At 40.9% G+C, this 25,940-nt stretch overlaps 1 protein-coding gene across 1 annotated transcript in view; it reads left to right on the top strand.

The window, feature by feature from the left end:
- Positions 1–24,038: 24,038 nt before the first annotated feature.
- TACR1 (tachykinin receptor 1) overlaps positions 24,039–25,940 on the top strand; it is a 159,363-nt gene continuing 157,461 nt past the window's right edge. Inside the window, exons 1-2 of the mRNA XM_037064929.1 lie at positions 24,039–24,478; positions 24,877–25,541. Coding sequence (XP_036920824.1) covers positions 25,153–25,541 — 389 coding nt within the window. The 5' untranslated portion in view covers positions 24,039–24,478; positions 24,877–25,152. The remainder of the gene's footprint in view (positions 24,479–24,876; positions 25,542–25,940) is intronic.

Here is a 25,940-nt window from a genome sequence, read left to right as displayed (position 1 = left end):
GTTGATAAACAGCCTATTATTTTTCCTCTAGGATGAATAGCACCCTCCCAATGCTCAGAGAAGTAAAAGCTAGGTTGAAAGATGGCCTTGCCTCTTGGTGTTCAGTGTCTAATGTAGTTCAAATCTTTCTTGAAATCCCCATCAGGCTAGAGTTTTACTATCAATCATGAGAGAGTGAGGTATTGTGGCTGACTGGGGTTTCTACCATGTTTTCCAACAGTGAATGAGACCACAATCCATGGAGTTGCCCATTCAGAAACCTGGGTTTTATTCTTGACTCCACCTGTTTTTAGCTAATTAACCATCAGTTCTTGTTGACTTTGCCTCCTATAATACTCTCAAATACATCTGTGTCATTTCATCCTCTCTGAAACTATACAGGTTCAGGCAAACCCTTGGCTGGTCTACTGCAAGAACATCCTAAGTGGACCCTCGCCTCAGGTCTTACCCAATCCAACTCATTCTGGACTCTGAGAAACAAGAATGATTTTCTAATAAATGCATATTAAATCATCACTCCCCTGCTTAAAAATCTCCACTTTGACATGGCATAAATCCCTTCCTCCAGAATATATTTTACAAAGTTTAGCATGATGACAACCTCTACCTGGTTTTCTATAGTTTCTTCTCCTATGTCCTTTTTCCCATGTTGCCCTCACAGAGATTCAAACACAGAGCACTTTTGTCAATATTGCAAATGATCCTTTCTAGCCCCGGGCTTTCACACATGTAACCCCTCTATCTGGAAAAATCCTCACTCTCCATCTTCTTCATCTGACTAGATTCCTCCTAATCCTTCAAGTCCTCAGCTAAACAGAGAAAAATACTTAGTGTTCCTCAAGTTCGGGTACATATTTCTTCTTTTGGGGCTCCTTGAAAAGTAAACTTCTTGGCCCTAGTGATGTTAGGTAGAGCCAAATTGCTAGTTTTTACCAATAAAATGTGATCAGAAGTGGTAGGTATCACTTCCAGCCTAAAGCAGTAAAATCTTCTGCCCAATTCTCAAGTCTCTTGGTCCCTCCTGTCCTGGAAAACTCATAGACCTCGTGTTGAGAGGGCAGATCCATAAAGAAGCAGAATCTCTGAGTGGCCATAAAGAAGATACCCAAGCCCACAACAGGCTTTGTGAGCAAATAACAAGAAGCATTTGTCACACACTAAGTTTGAGTGATGTTTGTCATCACAGTATAGTCTAGTATTGTCTAATACAGAAAATGATATTAGGACTTGGGTACTGCCACAGCAAAAACCTAACCTGTGTGCACTGCCTTAGCAGATGGGTGGCAAAGGTAAGAAAATTGACATTCAAGGCTGGGAAAATGTTAATCCATGTTATGAAGTAGAAAAATATTTAGTGAAATTGTTGTCTGTTGTTACTTGGTAACAACACACTAATGAAGTTTTGGCTTTAATGAAAAATGTTGAAAAACAAACAGTAATGAGTGTTGTTTATTATTTGGCAAAGATTATAAAATAATATGAAGACAGGAAAAAATTAAGCGGAAATGAAAGGGAATAGGTAGCTCAAAAATTCATGGCTTTGAAGAACTGGAAAAACTTAGATAATGTTAAGGAAGTCTTTGTGTGTCAAAAGCCCATTAAAATTCAGTCCTGTCAGAGATCAGATTAAGCGTGAAGCTTTTCCACAGAAGCTCAAGACAGTCTCCATTAAAAGAGTTTGGAGAATGATAAAGGAAAAGAGCAGATATGTCTTCTAAAGAACTGTGAGTATAGTTACAGAAAAGGAACTCACTAGAATCAAGTAGATATGTTTTCGAAAGAGATGAACTGTCAAAGAAACCAACAATGGAGAAAAAAGGGAAATTGTGAATGTTCAAGACTTAAAAGGAGTTCCCATCTTACAGAAGTGACAGCTGTGCAGTACTGGAGGAAGGCATAGCCCTCAATGCCCAATTCAGATGTGGCCACAAAGGTAAATGAAGAAACAGAGAAGCTCCAAGAAGGTAGAAACTAGGAGCCACAGGCTGCAATGAATCACAGAGCAAGATCAGTTTCTCATCGAAGAATCCCCCCTATCCTCAGGTCAGGGTTTCTCAGCCTTGGCACTACAGACCTCTTAATTTTTTTTATAGGGAGATGTCCTGTGCATTGTAGGATGTTCAGAAGCATCTCTGACCTCTACCCACTAGACATCAGTGGATACCCATTCTTCCCCAGCTGTGACAACTAAAAATGTCTCCAGGTATTGCCAAATGTCTCCTAGGGGCAAACTTGACCCTGGTTGTGAACCACTGCCCTAGGTTAAGGTCTACCCAGCAGGATTTCAAGATTGCCATGAATGAATGACTGCTGTGTGTTTCTCATTCTTCTCCTTCCCAAATGAGAATGTTATGATTTTGGTTTCTTCATCCTATTTTATGATTACATGTGGTTGTGAGGTGAAAGTACAGATACTTGCTTATTTTTAGTTTATATGTCTTCAGACCAAGAGAATCCACATACATACCTGATTTATCCAGAGTTCCTGGACTGTTTATTTTGATGCTCTAACTGGATGAGATACTGAATTAACAGCCCCTGGGGAATGTATTCTATGTGTGGAAATAAGAATAAATGAATATCTGGTACCATAGGATCAACTGTGGCAGAGACAATGCTGCGCATTAAAAAATTCTGTTTCATGTTCCACTTTCCTGGGCACATGGTAAATGTGCCTACCTCCTCATAGGTTGGTGGGACCATGTGATTAGTTATGACTAATGAAATGTGGTTAGAAATGCGTCTTGCAAAAGCAAGAGATAAACTTTTATTGGGTTAAGCCACTGGGATGTGGGGGTCATCTGTTACTGCAGCATGGCCTAGCCAGCACACATGTCACTCCCTTTGTGAAGTCTGCCCTTACTCTGCAGCTCCGGGCCAGGTCCCCTTTCTATGTGCTTCATGCTTCCTTTCATACGCCATTTATCATGCTATTCTGTGTTCGTCTTTTTTTATTGAGAACAGGGATGAATTTATCTTATTTACACATGCATTAGCAGTCTTAAACTGAGCAGATTATAGAGAGGGAGAGCCAGGTGTTTTAAGTGTTCATATTCATGGAAATAGTAGAAGATAAAAAGCCTTGATTGGGGCAACACTAGCCTTTTTAAAGGCTGTGGCAGGTGACAGATATTTCATTATGTTCTCCATTAATCACAGTGGAACAGGGAGACAAGTTGGAAATAAAATAACACCCAAGCCCTTTTCTTCCCAAGCCCTGTTCTAAAAAATTCCATGATCTGAGTTCAGACAGGTTTAACTTTGATGACCTTCAGTTTTTGAGACATGAAGGAGAGATTGAAAGAAAGTGCTTAGGGCTGAGGCAAAGCAATTTTTCCCACAAGAGTGAGATGTGAGCTGTGTTCAAGTCAACCTGCACATCATAAAGTTAAATGACTCAAGATCATTAAAAGATAAATGCACTGGCAATTAATGATCTGAGGAATGATATTTAAAAACTGAAGTTTAACTGGATCATTACCAAAACCCACAGGCCATATGCTTTCTCAACTGTGGTTATGAGAAAGAAGTCTAAAATATTTGAATATGTGTGGAGTGCCATACTCTTAATTATCTGATTAAATTGATGATTCCACAGCACCCTCTGTACAAGATGTGTTGGATTATTTGATAGGAAGCCAGCAATTCACTGAGTTACTATTTCAGAGTAGATATACCAGATGCATATGACTCTAGGACAAAATCACTTTTATTTGCCTGAAAAGCTTTTATCCATTTAGGAGAGTGTCTCAAGATTTCCATAGTCCCTCTTAATTTTAGTGCCAAATGGAGAAGGTGGTAGATGAAAAAGACTACTTGAAAACACTCACACACAGACATACTTTAGATGGGCAAAAGTCCTAAACCACCTGGTGGAATCATTTTTGAAATATCCTTGGTTAATGTCAGTTTATCTGGACTTTAAAATATATGCTAGGTATATAGTATAGTCCAGGTGACAATGGGAATTGGTCCAGAAAAGACCAGTCTGCTATTACTTTCTGGCCATGTCACAACTACTGTTGAGAATCAAAGGCTCTATAAAGTTCTATGGGAGAATTAAAGACTTTGTGGACTTTTCACTCTAAGACTTGTGATGCTGTATATCAACATGGCAAAGTTCTTTTTTAAATCTGACACAGAAGTATCAGGTCCAAGTGAGGTAAATATTTAGGAAATGAAGTTAGAAATGTTTTTCTTCTTTATTTCTTTTTTGGTTGTTTGCTTTATTACCTCCATGAAGGTTGGTAGGGAGAGGAATCTGAGGGCTTTCAGTGCTTTTTTGGTCTGCTGGCACAGAAGCTTCCTTCTGTTTTTTTTTTTTTTAACTATATTAAGAAGAAGCAAGGAGCAAAAAATTCTTTGCCCTGGCCAGTGTGGCTCAGTTGGGTGGGCCTCGACCTGCAAACCAAAAAGTTGCCAGTTGGTCCCTGGTCAGGACACATGACTGGTTTCAGGTTCAATCCCCAGTCAGGGCAGGTATGAGAGGCAACCAATTTGTGTTTCTCTCTCACATTGTTGTCTCTCTCCCTCTCTTTCTGTCTCCCTTCCCCTCTCTAAAAATAAATAAAATATTTTCTTAAAATTAAAATAAAATAAAACACTTCTTGTATTTGCTGTGACCAGGTGGCTCAGTTGGTTGGACCATTTTCCCATACACCAAAAGGTATGGGTCCAGGTCTGGCCTGGGTCCGGACCCAGATCTGGGCACATACCTAGGTTGTGGGTTTGATTTACAGACAGGGTGTGTACAAGAGGCAACTAATTGATAGTTTTCTCTTACATTGATGTTTCTTTCTCACATCAGTGTTTTCCTTTCATATCAATGTTTCTCTCTCATGTCAATGTTTTCTTCTCTCTCTAAAAGAGTCAATACACACATCCTCAGATGAGGATTTAAAAAAAAAAACCTCCTGGTTTTGCCAGTGGGTGTCTGTCAGAGAGCATGAGTTGACAGTTTGACTACAGGATAGAAATTTTGGCTCTGAAGTGGGTAATCGATTCCCTTCATAAATATTCACTAACAAGATATTCCTTACCTAGGTGCTTACTAGTGACAACTTGTCACCTCAGAGAGCAAGGTAAATCTAAGGGTTATCACGGTGGGAATAGATCAAGACCATTAAACTTTAAGGTTCTCTGGACTCATCTTCCATCAGATGGGGAGACCAGCAGTAAACTTAAACAGCTATTCACCCAGTATGCACTATTAAGACTAGCTAATAAAACTAGAGGTGGGCAGGAATATGTAGGTACTTTCTGTACTTTATGCTTATTTTTATATAAACCCAAGACCTCTCTGAAAAATAAAGTCCATTAATTTTAAAAATGGAAATACTGCCATACTTATTAAAAATAGTCATGCTCAGTGCCAAACAGTTGCCTCCCACTTCAACCAGTCACCTTGAGACTTCTTGCCTAAGGGCTTTTGCCTTTTCTTAAGCAATAGTTAAGAGGCTGAGAAAATGAACAGAGTTTCAGTAGTTTCACAGGGTTAAAAAGACAAAAAGTAGAGTTCAGTGCCCACAAAGAAGGAGGGTTTTTTTCCTTCTTTTTTTATTTAATTATTGTTCAAGTACACTTTTGTCTTTTACTCCCATCCCAGCCCATCCCCCAATGCTCCCCACCTCCCTCCCATTTCCACCCTCCTTAGTTATTGTCCATGTGTCCTTTACACTAGTTCCTGTAAATCCTTCCCCTTTTTCCCCTGAAATTCCCTCCCTTCTCCCCTCTCCCCTCTCCCCTCTGGTCACTGTCCCCCTGTTCTCTATTTCAGTGTCATTGTTTGTATTCTGCTTGCTTGTTTGTTTTGTTGTTTACCTTCCTGTTAAAGGTGAGATCATATGGTATTTGTCTTTCAACACCTGGCTTATTTCACTCAGCATAATGCTTTCCAGTTCCATCCATGCTGTTGCAAAAAGTAGGAGCTCCTTCTTTCTTTCTGCTGCATAGAATTCCATTGTGTATATGTACCATAATTTTTTTGATACATTCACTTACTGATGGGCACCTAGGTTGCTTCCAGCTCTTGGCTTGGCTATTGTAAATTGTGCTGCTATGAACATTGGGGTGCATAGGTTCTTTTGGATTGGTGTTTTAGGGTTCACACAAAGCCCTGGACCAGATGATTTCACAGGAGAATTCTGCAAAGCATTTAAGGAAGAGCTAACCCCTATTCTTCACAGACTATTCCAAAAATCCAAAATGATGGAAAATTCCCAAACTCTTTTTATGAAACCGGCATCATCCTAATTCCAAAGCCAGATAGAGACACAACAAAGAAAGAAAACTTCAGGCCAATATAGCTGATGAACATAGACACTAAAATCCTCAACAAAATATTGGCAAATTGCATCCAACAATACATCAAAAAGATCATACACCATGACCAAGTGGGATTCATCCCAGGGATGCAAGGATGGTTCAATATTTGCAAATCAGTGAATGTAATACATCACATAAACAAAAGCAAAAGCACATAATCATATCAATAGATGTGAAAAAATCTTTTGATAAGGTACAATACCTATTTATGATAAAAACACTCAGCAAAGTGGGAATAGAGGGAGCATTCCTCAGTATAATAAAGGCCATATATGAGAGACCTATAGTCAACATCATACTCAATGGGCAAAAACTAAAAGCTTTTCCCCTAAGATCAGGAACAAGACAAGTTCACCACTTCTATTCAATATAGTATTGGAAATTTTAGCCACAGCGATCAGACAAGAAAAAGAAATAAAAGGCATCCAAATCGGAAAGGAGGAAACAAAACTGTCATTGTTTGCAGACGACCTGATAGTGTACATGGAAAATCCTATAGACTCTACTCAAAAACTGCTTGAACTAATAAATGAATTTGGCAAAGCAGCGGGTTACAAAGTCAATATCCATAAATCAAAGGCATTTTTGTATACTAACAATGAATCAGCAGAAGCAGAAATCAAGAAAAAAATCCCATTCAATATAATAAAAACAAAAATAAAATATCTGGGAATAAACCTAACCAAGGAGGTAAAAGACCTGTATGCAGAAGGAGGGCTTCTGTCATGTCCAAGGTTCAGTTGGGACTCCCAAAGAACATTTCCCTAAGACCAATGGTGAATTGAAAAGAGACCAGCCCTCACAAAGACCAAACTGGCATTTCCAATTAGCTCAAGCCCTGATTGGATTAAAGTCATCCTAACCACATGCTAGAGGGAGAAGTAACTTCTTGAGAGAATAAAACATCATTCAACACCTCAAATTATCTCTATGATTTTTCAGACACATTTTCTGTCATAAATGAAAATAGTTAAGCATGCAAAAAGTCAATAATTGATCAAAAATCAAGAAAAAAAATAGATAGTAGAAACAAATCTACAGTATATGCAGATATTGGGATTGCCAAGCATGAAAGTATTTAAGAGATTAAATAACAAGATGAAAAATTTCAGTGGAGAACTAAAAACTATCAAAGAAACAAATTAAGATTCTGGAACTAAGAAGTAAAATGTGGGTGGACTTCTAGCCAAGATGGAGGTATAGGTAGATACACTGTGCCTCCTTGTACAACCAAAAGGACAAGAACAAATTTAAAAACAAAATACAACCAGAACTGACAGAAAATCAAACTGTATGGAAGTTCAACAACCAACGAGTTAAAGAAGAAACATCCATTCAGACTGGTAGGAGGGGCAGTAATGGGCAGCAGGGCGGAGAGGACTCAAGGCAAGGCAGCAGCTTGTGGGAGACTGCAGACTAGGCAGTCCCACACTCTCATGCAGATAAACTTGGAGGAATAAGTGGGGAAAGAGACAGACCACACAATCCAGAGTTCTAGTACCAGGAAATAAAGCTTCAAATCTCTGATTAAAAACATCTGTGGGGGTTGAGGTGGCAGTAGGACAAACACCCAGCCTCACAGGAGAGTTCACTGGAGAGACCAGCAGGGTCCTAGAATGTACACAAGCCCACCCACCCAGGAATCAGCAACAGAAGGGCCCAATTTGATTGTGGGTAATGGGGGAAATGACTGAAAGCCGGCAAAGAGTGGAGCAAGTGTCATTGTTTCCTCTAGGATCCCTTTTCCACATACAGCATCACAAAGCAGCGACGTGGGTTACCTCACCCTGTGAACAAGTCTCCACACCTTATTAAGCAAGGAGTCCACTGAGACAAAAAAAAACAAAACAAAAACAAAAAATGGTCCAAATGAAAGAATAGATCAAAGCGTCAGAAAAAAATACAACTAAGCCATGAAGAGACAGCCAACCTATCAGATGTACAGTTCAAAACACTGGTAATTAGGATGCTCACAGAATTGGTCAAATATGGTAAAAAATTAGATGAAAAATGAAGGCTATGCTAAGCGAATTAAAGGAAAATGTACAGGGAACCTATAGTGATGGGAAGGAAACTGGGACTCAAATCAATGGTGTGGACCAGAAGGAAGAAAGAAACATTCAACAGAAAAAAAAAAATGAAGAAACGAGAATTCAAAAAAAAATGAGGAAAGGATTAGGAACCTCCAGGACATTGTTAAACATTCCAACATCTGAATTATGGGGTTTCGAGAAGGAGAAGAGGAAGAGCAAGAAATTGAAAACTTATTTGAACAAATAATGAAGAAGAACTTCCCCAATCTGGCAAAGGAAATAGGCTTCCAGGAAGTCCAGGAAGCTCAGAGAGTCCCAAAGAAGTTGGACCCATGAAGGAACACACCAAGGCACATCATAATTACATTAGCCAAGATTAAAGATAAGGAGAGAATCTTAAAAGCAACAAAAGAAAAGGAGTTATCTACAAAGGAATTCCCATAAGACCATCAGCTGATTTCTCAAAAGAAACTTTGCAGGCAAGAAGGTTCTGGAAAGCAGTATTCAAAGTCATGAAATATATGGACCTACATCCAAGGTTGCTCTATCCAGCAAAGCTACCATTTAGAATGGAAGGGCAGATAAAGTCCTTCCCAGATAAGGTCAAGTTAAAGGAATTCACCATCAACAAGCCCTTATTATCTGAAATGTTAAAGGGACTTATCTAAGAAAAAGAAGATCCAAGACATGAACAGTAAAATGACAACAAATTCATAGCTATTAACAACCAAACCTAAACAAAAACAAAAACAAAAACAAACTAAGCAAACAATTAGAACAGGAAGAGAATTACAGAAATAAAGATCACATGGAGGGTTATCAATAGGGGAGTGGGACGGGGAGAGAGGGGGAAAAGGTACAGAGGATAAGTAGCATAGATGGTAGGTAGAAAATAGACAGGGGAGGTTAAGAATAGTATAGTAAATGGAGAAGCCAAAGAACTCATATGCACAACCCATGGACATGAACTAAGGGGTGGGGGGAATGCTGGAATGTGGTGGGTGCAGAGAGGAGGGGCATAAAGGGGTAAAAAGTTGGAATAACTGTAGTAGCATAATCAATAAAATATACTTAAAAAAGAAAAAGAAAGGTCTCAAACAGCCTAACTTTACACTTCAGAAATAGAAACATAAAAATAAATTAAGCCCAAAGTGAACATACACAGGGAAATAAAAGATTAAACAGAAATAAAAGAAATAAAGACCAGAAAAGTTCAACAAAACTAAGAACTGTTTTTTTGAACACAGAAACAAAATTAACGAACTGTTACCAATGAGTTGGGGTTCTTGTCTTCTAATATAAAAAAGTTGAGACCAGGGGCACTGATAAAAGCAAAGGCAGATTTATTGAGGCTCTGCAGAGGGCAAGAACACTGAAATGGGTTCCCAGGGTCTGTATGGCTTGGGAACATCAAAGTTGTGGGTTTAACCATTCAGGGAGTAAATTTGCAGGGTGTTCTTTTTTGGAACATTGATATCTGGAAAAAGTCCAACCATTGTTAATAAAATGAGAAAGGTCTGCACAACATCAATGTAACCTGGCAGCCAAGAAGAGTAGACAGGAATGTGCATGTGTGAACAACAATGACTTCGCTGTGCTAGTCAGTGGGGGTGGTAGACTCCTTTAAGGGAGCTTGTGTACTATGCAGCCATCACAAAATGAGTGAGGAGAGCAATGAATCTGCATCAGATTTTGCATTAAGCTTGAACATCCCTCCACAGAAACTACCTGGGTGATTTAGAAGGCCACTGCTATGGGCAACTGGTGATTGGCAGCTTCATTACAACAATGCACCCACTCATGCATCTGGTCTCATGCAGAGTTTTTTGACAAACATCAAATCATCCAACTGATTCAGCCCCTCTACAATCCAGATTTGGCACCCCAAGACTTCTGTCTTTTGCCAAAACTAAAATTGCCTTTGAAAGGGAAGGAATTTCAGCCCTGGCTGGCGTAGCTCAGTGGATTGAGCACAGGCCTGCGAACCAGAGGATCGAGGTTCAGTTCCCAGTCAGGGCACATGCCTGGGTTGCAGGCCAGTTCCCTGCAGGCCATTTCCCAGCAGGGGATGCACAAAAGGCAACCATACATTGATATTTCTCTCCCTCTCTCCTTCCCCACTAAAGATAAATAAATAAAATCTTAAAAGAAAGAAAGAAAGAAAGAAAGGGAAGGAATTTCAGATCATAGGTAAAATTCAGGAAAATACAATGGGGCAGCTGATGGCAACTGGGAGAACTGTGTAAGATCCTAAGGTGCCCACTTTGAAGGGGACTGAGGCATTATTGTCGTATGTACAATGCTTCTTCAATAAATGTCTATTTTTCATGTTACATGGCTGGATACCTTCTGGACAGACTCTGTGTGTAGGTGTTCTGGCCACTACCTTCAGCCGAGATTTCAGCCCGTGGTCAGCATCAACTCCAGACATGTGAGAGAGCCACAGGATGACTGCAATCCCAGCCACCATCTGAGTGCAGCTTTCTGAAACACTCTGGGCAAGGATTGCCTGGCTGAGCTCAGCCAACCCCAGAAATGCAGGTGATGATAATAAATTGTTGTTGTTTTAAGCCCCTAAGTTTTGGGTGATTCATTAGAGAACAACAGAAAACTAGAATAGTGAGAATATGGCAACTCTTAAGAATTTATACTTTTTCTGGATTTGTCTTATTTAAAATAATATTCACCTTCATACCTAATTTTGTATTTGTAAATTCTACTCTTTTTCCAAGAGAAAGCAAGAACCATTTCCTCTTTTTCTACATTTCTAACTTTAAAAAATGATAATAAATAACTTTTGATATGAAAGAAATGGATAAAATTTTAAATTAAATGTTCTTTCAGGTCATTTTCTGGTGCTACAGCTGAACCCAGTGAACCTAATCACCATTCTTCTTAATCAAAAACTGGTGCGTAGAATGAGTAGATGGCTAAGTAGAGACTTTTCATAGTTTTCCCCCAGCAGGAGCTAAAGCTGTCTGATGGATTTCAGTATCTTACCAGATTCTTGCACGATGCCTCCAGTGCTGAGAGAATGAGGTTCACAGCAATGCCCTAGAAATACCTGCATATGCAGACCTTGAGGAGATGGCAAAGCCCCCAAACAACCAGCGGTGGAAGTCTTGGTAACCCCCAACTGGGGAAGGCTGAGGGTACAGCTACAGGTGATAAGGTAATCCTCTTCCCTGAGCTGCTACTTGCATGAAACACGATCTGCCACAGAGGAGGAAGGAAGTCCATGTCCATAGGTGCATTCAGGAGCCAAAATAACAATTACCAATTGTTATTTTGATAACAAATAACAAATATCATGACAAATAACAATTGTTATTTTGACAACAAATAACAAATAATAAAATAACAATTATCATGAACAAAATCAACTTTGTACAGAAGGTTTCTTGGCTAGAAACTTCAGGAGATCACCTGCCAAGTGAAATTCAAAACTGGCCCCTGTAGGTGGAGGGCAAGGAGAGACCAAAGAAAAAGGGAGGACACTCCAGATTGATAAGTGCAGGTTCAATAAGCAAGGGAACTCACCTACAAGGCTCATTACAAGGGGCCCAAGATGAGTACTGATCCCCATACGTGCCTGCAAGAACCTTAAGAGTGTTCATAGAGGCCTCATCTGGGCTCAGTCACAAATTCAGTCCAGACAGTTTCAACAAGACATTACCCCCTCAAGGCTACATCCCTGAAACAGTTCCTATGGTCAAAATAGCAGGCAGAACATACATTCCAAGGACAGGGAAAGGGGTGAGGAGACTCTGATTGTTTGGGTCTTGCTTGACAGTGAAGGGACAGTCATATCCTCCCAATGACTTCCTCTATCAAGGGTTTTGTGACGTGGTAGTTTTGTCATTTTCCATGAGAAGAGTTTCACAATGGAAGGGAACCGCTTCAACCTCATTGATCTTATAGTGCAGGTCTCTAGAAAGTACCCCTGATTTTCCAATTTTAGAGAGTTTATTTTTTGAACATTCATTTTTAGTTAACATTAGAGGAAAATATATTCATCATAGAAGATTTGGAAAATACTGGATAATAGAGAAAGAAAAATTTAATTGTTTCCTTGCTACCACTGTGAATAATTTGATGGGTCACTTTCCTTTCCTTTCGTATATATCAGGTTGGCCAAAAAAGTCTGTGTAGTTTTTTCCATGAAGTAAAAGACACATTGTTCATTTTCACCAATAACTTTATTGATTTGAATATTTTGAGTATGTCAGCTATCTCCTGCATTGTAAAACATTGATAATTCTCAACTAATGTCTTGATTTGATTGCTATCAACTTCAATGGTCTACCTGACAAAGGAGCATTGTCCAATGAGAAATCTCCAGCACAAATTTTGCAAATCACTTTTGACATATCCAATCAGTCACAGCACCTTCCCCATACACTGCACAAATCTTGTTTTTGCATTTCAGTTGCATTTTTACCTTTCTTGAGATAATAAAGCATAATATGCCTAAATGTTGCATATTTTCTTCCATCTTCAATATTAAAATGGCTACAAAAAATTCACCAATTCTTAAATGCATGTTGATATGACAGCTGTCACAATACAATCTAACAAAATTGTTTTGAATGACATCAAAGACAACTAAATGCTACTAGAGCCATCTTATAAAAAAACCCAAAGGAATTTTTGGCCAATCCAATAATATTTGTAATAATATTTACAAAATTACTATCAAAGTATAGATACTCTGGTATCATGCTGCTTTCAAAAATCTATTATAAGCCCTTTCCCACATCATTAAAGTAATGCTGAAATATGATTTCAACTGCTGGGTCACATATCAATGTGTCATGAATTATTTAACAAACTTTTGGTATAAAACATTTAATTTATTACCCTGGCTGGCGTAGCTCAGTAGATTGAGCGCAGGCCTGTGAACCAAAGGATCGCGGTTCGATTCCCAGTCAGGGCACATGCCTGAGTTGCAGGCCAGTTCCCAGCAGGGGACACACAAGAGGCAAATGTACATTGATATTTCTCTCCCCCTCTCCTTCCCTTCCCCTCTAAAGATAAATAAATAAAATCTTTAAAAAACATATAATTTATTAACATTATTTGTTATTATATATGAAGTTATAGCAAACTGTCCTAAACAAAATCCCTGTGCACATCTCTGTTTCTCTAAAATGAAACTTAGAAGTAAAATCACTGGATCAAAAGGAAATATCTTGTTTTAAGGCTTTTAAAACCTAATTCAAATTACCCTCCAGAGAGGTTATATCACCTTATACTTTTATTCCCAAGGATTTATGACAAAACCCTAGTCATAAAGAATGTTCAGGTCCATGGGGTGAAATAAAAGACTGGTTCAGGATTCGAAGGTTTTTGGACCCCAGCTATCAACTTCTATGTGTCAAGAGACCAAACCCAAGGAGGCAAGACCTCCACAAAGTGTTTAAATCTATCATCATTAATTACACTTGGCATTACACAGTTTTCTCTCATTTTTTAAATCTCTGCATGTTGCTATTTTATTTCAAGTTCCACTTATTTCTTGAAGCATTTTAAAATTCTTATGCTGAATTTATTGAGGTTACATTGGTTAATAAAATTATACAGGTTTAAGGTGCACAATTCTGCAACACATCATCTGTATGTTGTATTGTGTGTTCACTCTAGGTCATGTCTTTTTCCATCACCATTTATCTCCCCCCTTTACCCTGCCCTGCTTCCCCTCACTTCCCTTCCCTCTGGTAATGACCATACTGATGTCTGTCTATGAGGGGTTTTTTTCTTAACTCCTTCACCCTTTTCACTCATACCCCATCTAGCTCTTCCCTCTGACCACTATGAGTTTATTTCTGTTTTGTTTGTTAGTTTATTTTGTCTTAGATTCCACATATAAGTGAAATGATATGGTTATTTGTTGAACATTTAATAAGAAGTTTTACTTCAGAAGTTTTAATTTTTTCACATTTTTCCCTTTATTGATTCTAGGGAGAAGGAACAGGGGGGAGAAAGAGAAGGAGGAAAACACTGATGCAAAAGAAAAACATTGATAGGTTGCTTCTTGTACCCTGACTGAGAACAGAGCCCACAACCCAGGCATGTGTCCTGACTAGGAATCAAACCTGTGACCTTTTGATTTGCAGGACAACACCCAACCAACTGAGCTACATTGGCCAGGGCTTAAATCTTTATATAATACATTATATTTTCCAAAAGAATCATTTTTGGGAGTGAATTTCAATGTTCTATTGTCTTTGGAAGGGAGAATAATTTTTGAGTTAATAAAATAGGATTAATTTGCATCTCTCTGATAGCTACCTATACTGAACATCTTTGCATATGTCTGTGGATCCTCTGTATGTCCTCATTGGAGAAGTGTCTGTTCAAGTCCTTTGCCCACTTTTTAATTGGGTTGCTTGTCTTCTTAGAGTGGAGTTGTGTAAGTTATTTATATATTTTGGAGATTGATCTTAAGGAATCATTGTCTGAGGAATCATTGGCAAATGTTTTCCCATATGGTTGGTTCTCTTTTTATTTTAATACTGTTTTCTTTAGCTGTGCAGAATTTTTCATTTTGATGTGATCCCACTTGTTTATTTTTTTTAACATCCCTTGCTCTGGGGACATATCACCACTTTACACCAGTCAGAATAGCCATCATAAACAAAGCAACAAACAACAAATGTTGGAGAGGTTGTGGGGAAAAGGGGACTCTAGTTCACTGTTGGTGGGATTGCAGACTGGTACAACCACTATGGAAAACAGTGTGGAATTTTCTCAGAAAACTAAAAATGAATATGCCTTTTGACCTAGCAATTCCACTGCTAGTATTATATCCTAAGAACCCTGAAACACCAATCCAAAAAAACGTATGCACCCCAATGTTCATAGCAGCACAATTTACAATAGCCAAGTGCTGGAAGCAACCTAGGTGCCCATCAGCAAATGAATGGATCCAAAAACTATGGTACATTTACACAATGGAATTCTATGCAGTAGAAATAAAGAAGGAACTCCTACCCTTTGCAACAGCATGGATGGAACTGGAAAGCATTATGCTAAGTGAAATAAGCCAGGTGGTGAAAGACAAATACCATATGATCTCACCTCTAATGGGAACCTGAACAACAAAACAAACAAACAAGCAAAATATAACCAAAGACACTGAAATACAGAACAGGCTGACAGTGACCAGAGGGGAGAGGGGAGAGAATTTCAGGGGGAAAGGGAAGAGTTTACAGGAACAAGTATAAAGGACACATGGACAAGAACTAGGGTGTGGGAGTGGAAATGGTAGGGAGGTAGGGAGGGCTGGGGGGTGGGCTGGGATGTGAGTAAAAGACAGAAAACTGTACATAAGCAACAATTAAAGTAAAGTTAAAAAAAGCAATAAATAAAACAGGATTAAAAACCTTTCTAATTGAGCCTACTTAATGCCCTACTATAGAAAGAGGTGACAGCATATAAAAATGTCCATCAGGCCTGAGTTCTTTCTGGTGTGGTGCAGAATTTTATCAATTAGTTTATTTGAGCCATGAGATGAAAAAGTTGAAAATTGCTGGTTTAGAACATCAAGTGCAAGAAATATCTCTGAGCACAAAGCAGAAATATAAAAAAATATAGAAACCATGAGGAAATTTTTAAGAGGCTTATAGACCTGATTCCAAACATTTCTTTTTACTGCAATGCATGACCAAAAAAATCACATTGAAAACCTATTTACACAGAGTTGTAATTTAAATAAAAGTTTCACAAAACAATACTTACCCTTGCTCTATGTGTTATTTCAATTTTCATGTTGGAATTAAAAAATTTAAAACCCACACTGAACCTCAACCCAGACCTACCAAATCAGAATTTTCAGAGGAACATGATAATATTGTTACATAACAAGCAACTCAAGAGATTCTTGCCGTATGAGAAACTGGGAAAACACTAGACTTATTTTAAGCTCCTAAAACTTTAATGTGCATGCGAATCACCTAGGGTCTTATTAAAGTGCAGGTTCTAGTTTAGCAGTTCTGTATTCTCAAGAAGGTTGTATTTCCAACTAGCTCCGAGATGACGTTAATGCCCCGTTCAAAAACTAGGACTAATGTTTCTGGCCATAGTTAAAGCTGAGATGCTTCAAGTTCAATTTCGATGTATAATGCTAATACCAAAACCTGATCAAGATAAGACAAGGAAACAAAAATCTATACATAAATCTCACTTAGGAAAGTAGTTGCAAAAATATTCAATAAAACATTAGCAAGTTGAATCCAGTAATATATCAAAGGAATAGCATTGCCTCCAACCCAGCAGCATTTATGCCAGGAATGCTAGGGTGGGTCAATGTTTTGGGTCAGTGTTGGTAAGTCTTATCCACTTAATTCACTATGTCAACAAATTTGTGGAAAAAACAACACAAGCATATTAAGAAATCCTGAAAAAAAGCACTTAAGAAGTTTTTTAAATTATAAGACGTTCCTATCAATATTTCAAGGCAAAATAAAGTATAATAGGAGGAAAATATTTAAATATAAAGGGCTATTTAATGAATCTAACCACAAATATTATCCTAAATGGAAAAAGACAGGGCCATCTTAATTAAATACAAAACTATATGGAAATATATGCTAGCATCATTTTAAATTTAATATTGTCTTAGAAGGTAGAGGAAATTAAATGAGACCAGAGAGTGTGAAGGATGTGATTGAAAATTAAGGAAACTCAAGGCCCTGGCTGGTGTAGCTCAGTGGATTGAGCACAGGCCTGCGAACCAGAGGATCATGGTTCAATTCCCAGTCAGGGCACATACCTGGGTTGCAGGCCGGTTCCCTGCAGGCCAACTCCCAGCACGGGACGCACAAAAGGCAACCATACATTGATGTTTCTCTCCTTCTCCCCTTCCCCTCTAAAGGTAAATAAATAAATAAAATCTTTTTTTTAAAAAGAAAATTAAGGAAACTCAAGTAAAAAACCCACAAGAATAGTTAATAAATTTAGCAAAATGGCTAGGATACATACACACACACAGAGACATACCTGATGTCTGTCCAGAAAAAGTCCAATCATTGTTAATGTCACAGGAATGATTTGCATGATATCTATGTAAACTGGCAGCCAAGGAGAGTGGACTGGAATGTACTTGCATGAACATAGACAACTTCACTATACTAGTCAGTGGGGGTGGTAGATGCTGTTGAGTGCGTATGTGTACTATGTGCCCTTCGCATTCAAAATGAGCGAGTAGAGCAATGGATCTGCATCACATTTTGCATGAAGTTTGAGTATCCCTCAGTAGAAACTATTAGGATGATTCAGAAGGCTGCAGCTATGGGCAACTAGTGATTGGCAGTTTCATCACAATAATGTGCCTGCTCATGCATCACATTTCATGCAGTTTTTTTGTGAAATATCAAATCATCCAGGTGACTCAGCACCTCTACAGTCCAGATTTGGCACTGTGCAACTACTGGCTTTTCCCAAAACTAAAATCACCTTTGAAAGGGAAGGGATTTCAGATCATCCATCAGATTCAGAAAAATATGACAGGGCAGCTGATAGCAACTAGGAGAACTGTGTGAGATCCCAAGGTGCCCACTATGAAGGGGACTGAGGCTTCATTGTCCTATGTACAATGTTTCTGGTATCTTGTATCTCCTTCAATCGGTAAATGACTGGATCAAAAAGCTATGGTACAGTTACACAATGGAATTCTATGCTGCAGAAAGGAAGAAGGAGCTCCTACCCTTTGCAACATCATGGATGGAACTGGAAAGCATTATGCTGAGCGAAATAAGCCAGGCAGTGAATGACAAATACCATATGATATCACCGTTAACAGGAATCTAAACAACAAAACAAACAAGCAAGCAAAATACGACAAAATGACACTCAGATACGGAATAGGCTGACAGGATCCAGAGGGGAGAGGAGAGACAATCATAGGGGAAAAGGGGAAGGACTCACATGAACAAGTATAAAGGACACCTGGACAATAACTAAGGGTGGGGGGCGGAAATGGGAGGGAGGTGGGAAGCACTGGGGGGGTGGGCTGGGAATATAAGACAGAAAACTGTACTTGAACAAGAATTAAATAAAAATTTTAAAAAATATATTTTAAAAAATGTCTCTTTTTCATATTGCATGGATGGATACTTTCTGGACAGACTTCATCATATNCTGAGCGAAATAAGCCAGGCGGTGAACGACAAATACCATATGATATCACCGTTAACAGGAATCTAAACAACAAAACAAACAAGCAAGCAAAATATGACAAAATGACACTCAGATACGGAATAGGCTGACAGGATCCAGAGGGGAGAGGGGAGACAATCATAGGGGAAAAGGGGAAGGACTCACATGAACAAGTATAAAGGACACATGGACAATAACTAAGGTGGGGGGTGGAAATGGGAGGGAGGTGGGAAGCACTGGGGGGGTGGGCTGGGAATATAAGACAGAAAACTGTACTTGAACAAGAATTAAATAAAAATTTTAAAAAATATATTTAAAAAAATGTCTCTTTTTCATATTGCATGGATGGATACTTTCTGGACAGACTTCATCATATACACAAATGCATATACACAGAAATGAATAGGTTTTCTTTGACCTATATTAAAAAAGGAAAAATGTTTTACTCATGATAGAATTAAAAATTACAACATGCAAGGAAATAAATTTAATCATAAGAATCTATTTTAGGCAAAATCATAAAATTTTTTGAAAGACATAAAATAAATGTGAAGAAATGAGAAATCATACCATATTCTTGAATAAAAAAACCTAATATAAAATATGTTGATTTTGTCAGAATTAAATTCTAGTCAGTTCCCTGACTAGAATACTAATGCAGTTTGGATTTTTAAATATTGAGTGGAAGTTTAAATGTGATGCTCCCATAAATATAAAAAAAGGAGAAATGAGCACTCTGGTGAATTTGCCTTACTAGATATGAGAATCTTTTATTCCTGTTCATGGCACATAACACATTAACCTCAACTCTAGGTCCATGACACAACAAAAAATTTACTTTTTGCTCATGCTCAATGTTCATAATAATTTATCAGGGACTCATGTTATAAAGCCCCTCAGGAGTTCAAGGTGATCAAAACCTGTTATCTTGCAGCTGCATCATTTGGGATTTAGCAGGAAAGAATACGTAGAGAAGTCTTGTCTCTCTCTTTCTCTCTCTCTCTCTCTCTCTCTCACACACACACACACACACACACACACACACACTTCAAAACTTCAGACTGGAAGCGACACATACTTGTATCTTTTCCGCTCCCAACCTATTGGCTGAATTAGTCACAAGGCTCTACCTAATTGCGAGGCACTAGGAAAGGTAAAGAATTTTATAATGTTGCTATAGGACTATACAAATGGATCAATGGGAAATACTGGAGAATATAGTAGATCATATTCTATTATATTCTACTATATCACATATTTGAAATTTTAATCTATGACAAGAATAATGATTTAATACCTAGGAAAATGGGTGAAGCTGTGAAAACTAACTATATAAGAAACAAAAGTAAACATTTACATAATGTAAAATAACAAACTCTAAGTAAATTAAATACCTAAATGCAAAAAAATAAAACAATAAAGAGTTGCCAAGAAAATCTGGGAGACTGTGAAAAAAGCCAGCATTCAAGGAGACTTTTTAAAACCAAAGTGCTATTAAAACCCAAATGCTAAAAATAAAAATTGTTTCAGTTTTTCTGGTGAATACTTAAATCAAGAGATGAATAAAACATAAGAAAAATATTTGAAATATACATGATGGGCAAAATGTTTGTACCTATAGCATAAAAAGGGCACTTGTTAAAAAATGATGGGAAGATATCCAGCAGAAAAAGAGACAAGAGATGTGAACAGGCAGTTTATAGAAGGGAAAATCCACATAGCCAGAAAATAAAAGAAGTTTGAGTTCTCTAGTAGTCAGGGAAAAAAACACTATGTGTTAGAAATGGTATCTATTTCACATATTTTAGATTGACAAAGCTAAAATACTTATTACTGGAGTAGATGTGGAGACAAGGGTAATTTAATTGCTAGTGAAATGTTACCATGTTACACCCTTTTGGAAGGCAATCTGGCAACATTAATAGAAATAGATGTATACAACACATATACATATGCAGATGAATATAAATATAATCCATTACCTAGCAATTCCACTTGGAACCTATCCCATACAAACAAAACACCAGACTATAGAGACACAGGTAAGAATGTTTATTGTAGCATTGTCTTTAGTAGCAAAAACTGGAAGCAAAGTGAATTTTTATGAATAGGAAATGGAGTGTACGATGCATCCATAACATAAGAATAATATCTAGCCATTGAAAAGCATCAATTAAATCTATACCTGTTGACTCTGAAGCAACCAAACAACATTTTGAGTGAGAAAACAAAATTCAAACAATAGCGAAAGTCCTATATTTGTCCAGGCTTACATGTATGGTTATTGTGTGTGTGTGTGTATTTATTTTATATAGTGTGAAAGAGTCTGGACAAATAAGGAAGGATTTATACTAGCCTGTCAACTGAATTCCCTGTGATACTGGTGGGCCTGAGTTATATGTCAAGGAGGGAGGTCAGTAGAAAGGAGAGGGGAGGAAAAGAGGATAAGGGAAAAAATACGAGTTCTTGGAGGAAACAAAAGCCTATATAGACTCTTATCTACACATTCATGCAAAGTTATCCCTGTGTGGGGAAAAGAGTCACTACTTTATAGAAGGGACAATGGCACCGAAGGTCCCTCCTCAGACCATGTGTCTAAATCAGGGAATAGCTTTGGCTTCTGTATGCAGAGACTTTTTGTCTTAATGTGAGCCCATCATAAATATGCTTGTGTGTGTGTGTGTGTGTGTGTGTGCGTGCGTGTGTGTGTGTGTGTAAGAGAGAGAGAGAAATTAACTCTATGGCTACCTGCCAGGAAGAACCAGGATCCAAGAGGAGAGTCACCCAGGCCAGCTTCATCCACATGTCAGGGTGAGGAACACAGACCTTGAAGCACAGAGTAAGAAACCTAGGTGTTACTCTAGGTGAGCTGGGCAGTCCCTGGGATGTTAAGCAGAGTCATATGGTTTGATATCTAAAACATCTGTCTGAAATATTCTCCTTTACACCCTCAGCCTTAACACATTCTCTAGGCTTCTCCATAGATACAATTTTCTACTCTCTTCCCTGATTTCCTCTGCTGCCAAAATTAGGTGCCCTCATCCCATCATCTCTTCACCAGAAAGGGACCGGGATGGAGGCAGGTCTGCCCCAGCACAGTCTGGAGTGTGTGGGTTCTTGACTTTATGTAGGAAAAGTTCCATGACAGGAGTTCAGGTGATTCTGAGAGCACCTATATCAAAGCTGGAGACAGGGAAGCAAAGGCTTCAGATAGAAGAGGCAAGGCCACAGCAACGGGAATGAGCGTGGACTGGGCTGCCTAGACTTACGTAAGAAAGTCACAGTAACGGAAATGAGCCACACTGGGCTTCGTGCACTCAGGGAACAAGTTACAGAGGCACAAGGAGAGGCCTTAGAGACAGGGTCAGGGGGTTGGCCTGGGACGAGCTGCCTCTGCCCACTTCTCCCCCGGTTGCAAGTCTCATGGGGACCCTTGGAGCTTCAGAGAAAGAAAGTAAAAGTGTGCGCTGAGGGAAGGAGAGGCACAGGTGTGCTAGCAGAACTGTGCATGCTGGGATTTTTGTCTTAAGGGTTCATATGTGTTCTCTAAAGGTAGAAGTTTTAGGGGATGTCTCAGGGGAGGGCCTCAACAGAATATTCACTAGCTTTCAGGTGTGTCCTTCAATGTGCTGACACATCAAAATGAGTGAGTGTTAGGGAGTTTGGAATCATTATCTGGTCATTTCGCTGTCTTACTTTTATCCTGAATTTGCCTGGCTTTAATTGGATTTTTGTTATTTATTCCCTTGACTTCACCTGTTCTGGGGTTTGGCTAGCACTAGTGGCATTGCCTGGGTCTCTGTTATCTCTCTCCCCGACCAGAGTGATTTAAACTACTTACTCTCTGGTTGGGGAGGTGGGGTATAAACCACCTGCTCCTGAGTGTCCTTGGTTAAGGAAAGTAAGATCTTTTGATGTATTAGCAGGCTGTTGATTGCTCTGCCTTGTTCAACTACTTTGTCTCAGTCTCCCTCACTCCACTTGCCAGGGCATTTTCCTAACTTACTACTAGCCTGCCTCAGTCATGCTGTCTGTGTGTGTAGTTGTCTCTCTCCTGCACTAGACTGTAAGTGCGTCTCCAGCACCATACCTTGTTCAAGAGAACAACTTGCTCTACTGATGGAGGATAAATGGATAAACCCTTATATTTTTTAGCTTGGGGTTTCTTTACTTTCTTTTTTCCTTTAAGCATTGAGTCAAGTTCCTTTCGAAAATGTCAACCTGCCTCCACTGAACAGGAAGAAGAGAAAAAGACGACTTTACATAGCTTAGGAGGACATATTAAAGGTGGACACTCACACGCACCCTCTCTGAGAGGCGGTGGAAGTAACTGGGAGAAATCCTGGGTGGTAGAGGAGGACTTCCCTTTGCTGTCCTCTTCCAGTAAGGAGGCGGGGAAGAGGGGGAGGGCTGTTTTCTTTAAGGCGTCGTGGGAGTTTTCTCCTCCTCCGGGTTTAGGGGCTCTCGGAAGACCAGGACTGAGCAGTGTCAGGTGCGGTTCGTATCATGCTGAGATTCCAGGCTTCAAAACAACCTGAGTGAACTAGTACACTTCCCTCCCGGAAAGAGGATCCGATTTTAGCTCTGCCCAAAATCTTGGCAATAAATTACTAAGCTTTAAAAAGCTTCCCGAAACTTACTTTACGCACTTGCTGGAGAGGCGCGCAAGCAGGCATGACTAGTGCATAAACGCGGCTCCAGAGAGAGTGTGGGCTTTCGTGGACGCGAGCCTCCTGCCCACGTCCCACAGTTCGGAGTCCCCGCAGTGAAGGGTGGATCGCGGGCAAAACGGTAGATGGTTCCCAGAAACGCTCCGAAGGCTCGAGTCCCCACAGAACCGCATATCCGGCACTCTGGCTGGAACTCTCTCCTAACCTCAGCCCATCTCGGCTTCTCGAAAACGGTTCGCGCCGACTGGCGAGCCCTTCCCACCTCCTTTCAGTGCCCAGTGCCAGCTCGGCTGTTCGAAATGGACTTGGACTGGGAGACTAGGCTTCGAAGCCTAGGGAGGGGTGGTGAAGGTGGCGGGGGCTGGGGATGGGAGGGCGGGTACAGAAAAGGCGGGCAGAGCTGCCCTCCAGTCTCTACGCAAACCTGGGAGCTGGGAGGTGGAAGAGTCCCGCCACTACACCACCACCATGCCACGCAGGTCCCCGCTCTGGTCTGCACCCGGCGGCGCGGAGGCAGAGGCTGCCGGGTCCCCAGGCGGCGAACGCAAGGCTGCAGTGGGCACTGGCAGAGAGCCCAGAGAAGCACGTCTGGGCGACACACTGCTGATGGGTGGCTTCTCCGCTCACCAAGCTTCACAGGGAACGCAACCCCGTCCCCATCCTCCGTGTGGGCAACTCCTCTGGAGAGCTCAGCTGGAGTTTTTCATGAAGCAAGGAGTCAAGCTACCAAAGAGGTTGGGGAGGGTGTTCCCAAGGCGTAATCAGCCCGCCAGGGAAAGGGACTAGGCATTTTGGAGGAGTTTCCTAAACACGACCTCAGGAAAGTTATTTTCCGGAAACCGGAAACCAGATGTCCTCCCCTCTGGTTTCTCCACAGTCGCCAGAGCCAGAGCGCTGTGCACTCCGGCTGGAGCGCAGGCTGTAGCACTGCAGCAGCGCAGTGCTGGCAGGTCGCCCCCACACTTTTGCCCTAGTCCCCAGCCACAGGCAGGTGCCTCTGCAAAGCTGTCGCAGCACTCTGCGCTGCCCTCCCTGAAGTTCAGTGTGCATCTCTGCAGCTCATTCTCAAACCCTTCCTTTCCCTCCTTGACGCCAGCTGCAAACCCCAGCTGGTGTAATTACTCCAAGGTTGCCTAGCGCCCCCTGGCGGAGCGCGTGGCGCGTCTGACTTGCAGACTCCCACAGCAGGTACAAGGAGCTGCAAAAGGCGTGGTGGCTGCGACGCTGAAGTGAGACAGCTGGCAACAGCTGATGAAGCTGCAGCGCACCCGGACTGGCGAGTACGCAGCCCAGGTACTCCCCCCTCCGGGTAAAACATTTCCGCCAGGCTTTATAAACCTCGCGCACAGCCTGCGGAGGTTCTTCTGCTAACTCCCAGTCCTAGCAGGACCCAAGCCAAGAGGCGCCTGCGAAGCTGCAGGAGGTGGCGGCGGCAGGGGCGACGGCGAAAGCAAAGGAAAAATTCCCAGATAGGCACGGAGCTCCAGAATGCCGGCCACAGACCTAGAACTTTCATGAGTCGAGCTCTGACGAGCACCCTGTGTGCCCCCAAGTCCTCACGAAGCACGGAGCCTTTTGCCTTCCCCGCTGCAGGAAGGGGGGTAGGAGTTGTAAGCAGCAGCAGGTGCTGAAAGGCGGGGGTCTCCTGCTTCTCGGAACCGTGACCCAAGGAATTTCTTTTCCATTTTCAGCCCAACGCAGAAGATAGGCTGTCTCCAGATTTCTGAACTCAAATGCTTCCTGAAGCTTGAATGTGGACGCATTCAGTGGCACCAGGGGCAGAGAGACAGCAAACGTTCATTTTTAGAGTGCCGAGTCTTCTGCTGGCACGGAAGAGTTCTGCCCGAAAGAGCCTGTAGCCCTTCTGTCTTGGCTAAGCAGGACCCTGACTCCAGGCGCTGGCCTCGAGATCCTGATGCAAAGTGGGTGCGTGTACAGAGAGTACAGCTTAACCACTTAACCGAGGAATGGATAACGTCCTCCCAGTTGACTCAGACCTCTTCCCAAACATCTCTACCAACACCTCGGAGCCCAACCAGTTCGTGCAGCCTGCCTGGCAAATTGTCCTTTGGGCAGCTGCCTACACGGCCATCGTGGTGACCTCCGTGGTGGGCAATGTGGTGGTAATGTGGATCATCTTGGCTCACAAGAGAATGAGGACGGTCACCAATTATTTCCTGGTGAACTTGGCCTTCGCAGAGGCCTCCATGGCTGCGTTCAACACAGTGGTGAATTTCACCTATGCTGTCCACAACGAGTGGTACTACGGCCTCTTCTACTGCAAGTTCCACAACTTCTTCCCTATCGCGGCAGTCTTTGCCAGTATCTACTCCATGACAGCCGTGGCCTTGGATAGGTGAGCTTGCCCTTTGTGGAAAAGGGAGAAAATGTCCACGGAGGACCATGGCTTTGCTCTGGGGCTGTGGGATTGGGCTGTGCCTAGTTCAAGGTGAAGGGATTTTTACTAACAGCCAGTTGTTGACTGTGAGACAGTCTTGTCACTTTCTACTCTATTTCCTCTTTCCTTTTTTTTTCACCCCTCACCAGTCTCCTTCCTTTTTACACCCCCCCATCCACCCTTTTTTTTCATCTAACCCTCTTTTCTTCATCCCTTCACCCCTCATCTCCCGGACATTTTTATTTCAACCCCTGCTTCTTTCCTTGTATTTCTTTTCTTTGCCCTGAAAGCCTGAGGGGTATGCCCAGGGCTTGGCGGAGGTGTGGCTTCCTGCCTGGGATTTGTAAACCCCTGGGG

Source organism: Sturnira hondurensis, unplaced genomic scaffold (assembly GCF_014824575.4).
Source record: "Sturnira hondurensis isolate 20B ecotype Veracruz unplaced genomic scaffold, ASM1482457v3 Scaffold0015596, whole genome shotgun sequence".
Taxonomy (NCBI): Eukaryota; Metazoa; Chordata; class Mammalia; order Chiroptera; family Phyllostomidae; genus Sturnira; species Sturnira hondurensis.
Note: the sequence above shows the minus strand (reverse complement) of the source record. Positions and strands in the feature narration are given on the sequence as shown.